The sequence below is a fragment of the Sinocyclocheilus grahami genome, unplaced genomic scaffold, assembly GCF_001515645.1.
Source record: "Sinocyclocheilus grahami isolate Dianchi unplaced genomic scaffold, SAMN03320097.WGS_v1.1 scaffold458.1, whole genome shotgun sequence".
NCBI classification, from domain to species: Eukaryota; Metazoa; Chordata; class Actinopteri; order Cypriniformes; family Cyprinidae; genus Sinocyclocheilus; species Sinocyclocheilus grahami.
Genome location: NW_015505637.1, coordinates 108299 through 112778, shown reverse-complemented (window position 1 = coordinate 112778; position 4480 = coordinate 108299). Strand labels below are relative to the sequence as shown.

Sequence of the window (4480 nt, the reverse complement as noted above, 5' to 3'; positions counted from 1 at the left end):
ATACATTTTTAACAAATATCATGGATTATTAATTCTTGACTTAATCATTCAATCATTTAATCAGATTTTGACATTTTGTGGCACCTTCTGTGATGCAATTTTCTGTTTGATTTAGCAAACAAGTCTATGATATTTGTAAAGAAATTGCTTCACTGACCAAAAAAATTTAATAAATAAATAAATATAAAATACTCAAGCTTTTGTTTTGATTATTCATTCATTTATTTTATTTTATGTTATTTTTCCTGTTTGATTTAGCGAACAAATTTAGAATATTTTTAAAGAGGACATGGCGGCGGTGGCAGCAACAATACTACAGCGAGAATAAAAGTTACGCCTTCTTTCTTTGCGTGAACATTTGGGCGGCGTTATGCAAATCTTCCCACATCGTGACGTAGACATGTGGGGGCGTGTTAGAACGAGCCATTTTAGGGGGGCGTGGTTGACTTTTAACTTTTATAAAGAATATCTCTTTGGATTTGAGACTTTAGTCTTTGCAACTTTACAGATCTTCTTTATGCACCAAGAGCTTGTAACACTCCAAAGAGAAAGGAAAACTTGAAATCGCATCATATGACCCCTTTAAAGAAACTACTTCACTAGCCAAAACAAACAAACAAAAAAGATTATCCAGACTACTCAACCTTATTTTTTGAGTAATTGTTTTAAGGTTTTATTCACCTTTAAATTTTTGAGATTGTGTCCCCCAAAATATATCAACATGCATTTTTAATTAAAATAAACAAAAAAAAACATATTCATTATAAAAGAGGTATACTCTATTATGCATGTATGAATAATACAGACAAGGCTTAAGCTTAGTCCCAGACTAAAATGCATGTCTGAGCTGTTTTAACTCTAAGGAACTTGCACTGACATATTTAAAAAATATATTAGTAGTACTATCAATTTGTCTCAAGAGCCACACCAGGAATGTTTATTTTTCTAAGGCACATTTATAAAAGCTACTTAAATGTCCTAATTGAACTATGGCCTAAACCTGGCTTAATCTAAACCCTGAAAGCAGGCCAAAGTGTTTCAAAGCAGCTTCACAGTAACAAACAGGAATACAATAACAGAATCAAACTTCTTCAGCATTATCCTGCTCAAGTCAGTTCAGTGTTCATTCACTTCAGTTCAGGAAATGTGTTGATGTTGAAGACACAAATGTACAGAACCAGTGTGAAAAGAGAGATGTTGCCACTGAACTTGAGTGTGCACTACACATCTAACCTCAAATGATGTTTCGTGTTTGTAGGATTCAAGAGAAGACCAGGGAGCTCCGAGAGCGACAGGCCAGAGAACGAGACTACGCTGAGATCCAGGACATCAGCCGAAACTTCAGCTCCGACGAGGAGCACACCTACGCCGGGATCGGCTCTCTGTACTCGTCCCTGGACAGCAGTATGGACCTGAGCCATAACCCCGGTCCAGAGCGTCCTCAGAGCCCCCGAGACCAGGCCTTGCCCTTAGAGGCTCTTTACGCACAGGTCAACAAGCCCCGCAACGGACGCCCTCCATCTGCAGACAGGTAAGCACTCACAGCTTCTCATTGCCAAGGACTTCCATCCTTCAAAATCGCCGTGACGTGATGCACAGGCTGCTTTTGTTGCTGAGATTTTGAGTGTTTGTCAGGACAGTTAAGCAATGCTTGGCTAATGTAACGGGACGGGATGTGACATGTTCTTGACTTGAAAGAAGCAACCTTGGCTATGTAATTGCAAAGCTTTGCATAATGTGAGCTAAAGTGTGTTTTCTCGCTGTTGTGAGCTGTCAAATATTTCTCATTTTGTAAGGTTGGATAGGGTGAAGGGCACCGTCACTTTTGAAGCTTCTTAGTTTCTTTTATTCTGCTGAGAAAAAAAGGAAGTTTCTGTGCAGACCTCTGTCTCTTTTATATTTGTTCACGTCTGAAAGTTTTGAAAATGAAAAGCTGTTTTCATGCACCCTTTGTAGTGTGAAAAAAAAAAGAAAGTCAAACAAACAGTGTTATCAGATTTCTCACCTGAGTCCCAGCGGCTGCTTTTATAGCAAGGTAAATCATTGATAATTCTCTGGATGGGAAAATTTAATAACCAGCGGGCTCTTTATTATCACGGATCATGTCAGATCAACCCTCAACGTGCACAGAATCTCTGAATTCATCTGGGTTTTTTAAGGGAAAGAAAAGTCAACTTTATACTAGAAACTGCTGCAATTAAGCTGAACTTTAGAGTGTTCTGACGCACTTCAATTTTTAGATGTAATTGAGTGTACTGCTGAATGCACTGAACAAGCTTTTACTGTCATTTCTACTGAAACATGCATGTGAGGAATTTAACTATATTTGTAATACACGTGCAATGATGAAATTGCAATTTAGTACATTTAAATCAAATGCAATATCAAATAACACTACAGTTAAATTGTAAGTACTTTAGAATGTTATTTAGTGAACACATCAAAATAAGTGTATTTCTATAAAGCATGATGATTATTAAAACAAAATGATTTAAAATGTACTTTAAAGTAAGTCTTTTAAATCCGATATTGTTAGAAATTGCACTTTTAAAAGTGTAATTAAATGTGTTAAGAAACAGTCATTAAAGTGTCTATCTTTAAATACTATTAAGTGACCTTTTCATTCATTAATATTATATCATCTATATGTATATTTTTAATGTAGGCCTATTTTAATGATCTAAAGTACTTCAAAGTACTTGAATTACTACTTCAAAGTGCATTACAAGAAGCACACTTCTTTTTCAAAAGGAGAAACAGGAAGTTCGGGAGACTTTGTTTACATTTATTATGATAGACTAAATGTAGGCCTATTTTAATGATCTAAAGTACTTCAAAGTACTTGAAGTACTACTTCAAAGTGCATTACAAGAAGCACACTTCTTTTTCAAGAAGACTTTGTTTACATTTATTATGATAGACTTCTGTCTAAAAATATCATTAATGTTAACACATTATCTTTTGAAAGGTCTAAGGGTTTAGTGTTAATATATGGTCTCTGTTTTATGATTTAGATGCTCCAGCAACAGTAATATAGTCATTTGTGTTGGGAGTGTAAAAGAAAACATGAAACAGCACTTTATACCTTTATGAAGAAAAACAAGTAGAACTAATTTTGATGAGAACCGTGATTTGCAATTTGTTAATGCAACTAGTTGGTATTTAGAGGAAGGAGCAATGCATATGCCACTATGGATAGGATGAATCCCTTCTTTGGATTTTGCTAAGAAGTTGACTGGCATGTAGACATGGACTAAAAGTTCCAAAAGTTTGAGTCTTCCAGACAGAAGTAGTTTCGGTGTTGTTCCTCTTCTGTGTTGATGCCAGCTTTGTGATGTGTGTCTCAGATGCTGTCTGTCTGATGCAGAGGATTGATCTACATTTGTTAGATATGGAAGATAAATATTCCAAAACGCCTCCGTTTGTGCTGTTGTTGTTCGCTAAGTGTTCTCCAGATTCATGGCTGGTTTTACGGTATTTAGCGGTTAGTTAAGGAAATGCTAGGAAAGGCCAGCGTGTCTCCTCTAAACAGTAATTACTCTCTCTGGGTTTATTCCGGCGGTGGTTAATTGGCTCGTCAGCGGCGGTGAAGCAGAGGCACTGATTGACAGATGTCTCTCAGGCTGTGTGACCTTTCCCAGGATGCAGTGGGAAGGGATTATTAGGTGACCAGCTGCTGTTCTCCCAGCAGGATTGTTCCCAGCGGCCCGACTGTCATGAGATCAGCCACGAGGTTACGCAGCACGCAGTAATCTGACGAATCCTTGTGCCAATGTCTCCGGTGGCTGCACTCTGTCCCGAGTGTACTGCAGTGCGTGAATCCACAGCAATATTAGCATTCATTCATTCATTTACTATGCACAAATATTACTTGGGTATTCTAATATAATAATACATTTAATTTATCCTTATATATTTTAATGTACATGTACTTTATGCATAAAATATTTGAGCTTTGTGGCCTATTATTCATGTGCGGATCTAATTATTTAATTATTATTATTTTTTTTGTTTTTTTGAGCGATTTTTGGATCTACGCACCGCCAGAAGTGTATGTCTCTTTTTTGAATTGGACCTGTGTCTGGCGCTACGCTTTTTCAGTTTCTTCTTCTAATATACATATACTTTAAATTATTTTAAATGGAAATACTATATAATTTGATCAACTTTTATTATTAATTAAATTATTACAGTAAGTATTATGTAACTTTTCAGTTCAATATATTCTATATATTACCTCTTATATAGTCTTAGCTTGATAGTATAATGATAATAATAATAATAATGTATACTTCTATGTACTTTTATACTTATTAATAATTAAATTATTACAGTAAGTAGTAATTATTCAATAACTATATATTCTATATATCATCAATTATGTACTATTTTGTATCATTACAACAACAACAACAACAACAATAATAATAGTAAATATATTGTTACATATTCTTATTATAAAAATATGATGCATTATTTG

General features: G+C 35.1%; 1 protein-coding gene across 1 annotated transcript in view; it reads left to right on the top strand.

Moving 5' to 3' along the window:
• The window catches only part of LOC107552787 (partitioning defective 3 homolog), a 145331-nt gene extending 143521 nt beyond the window's left edge, over nt 1-1810 (top strand). The window contains exon 16 of the mRNA XM_016234778.1: nt 1259-1810. Coding sequence (XP_016090264.1) covers nt 1259-1535 — 277 coding nt within the window. The 3' untranslated portion in view covers nt 1536-1810. The remainder of the gene's footprint in view (nt 1-1258) is intronic.
• The last annotated feature ends 2670 nt before the right edge of the window (nt 1811-4480 follow it).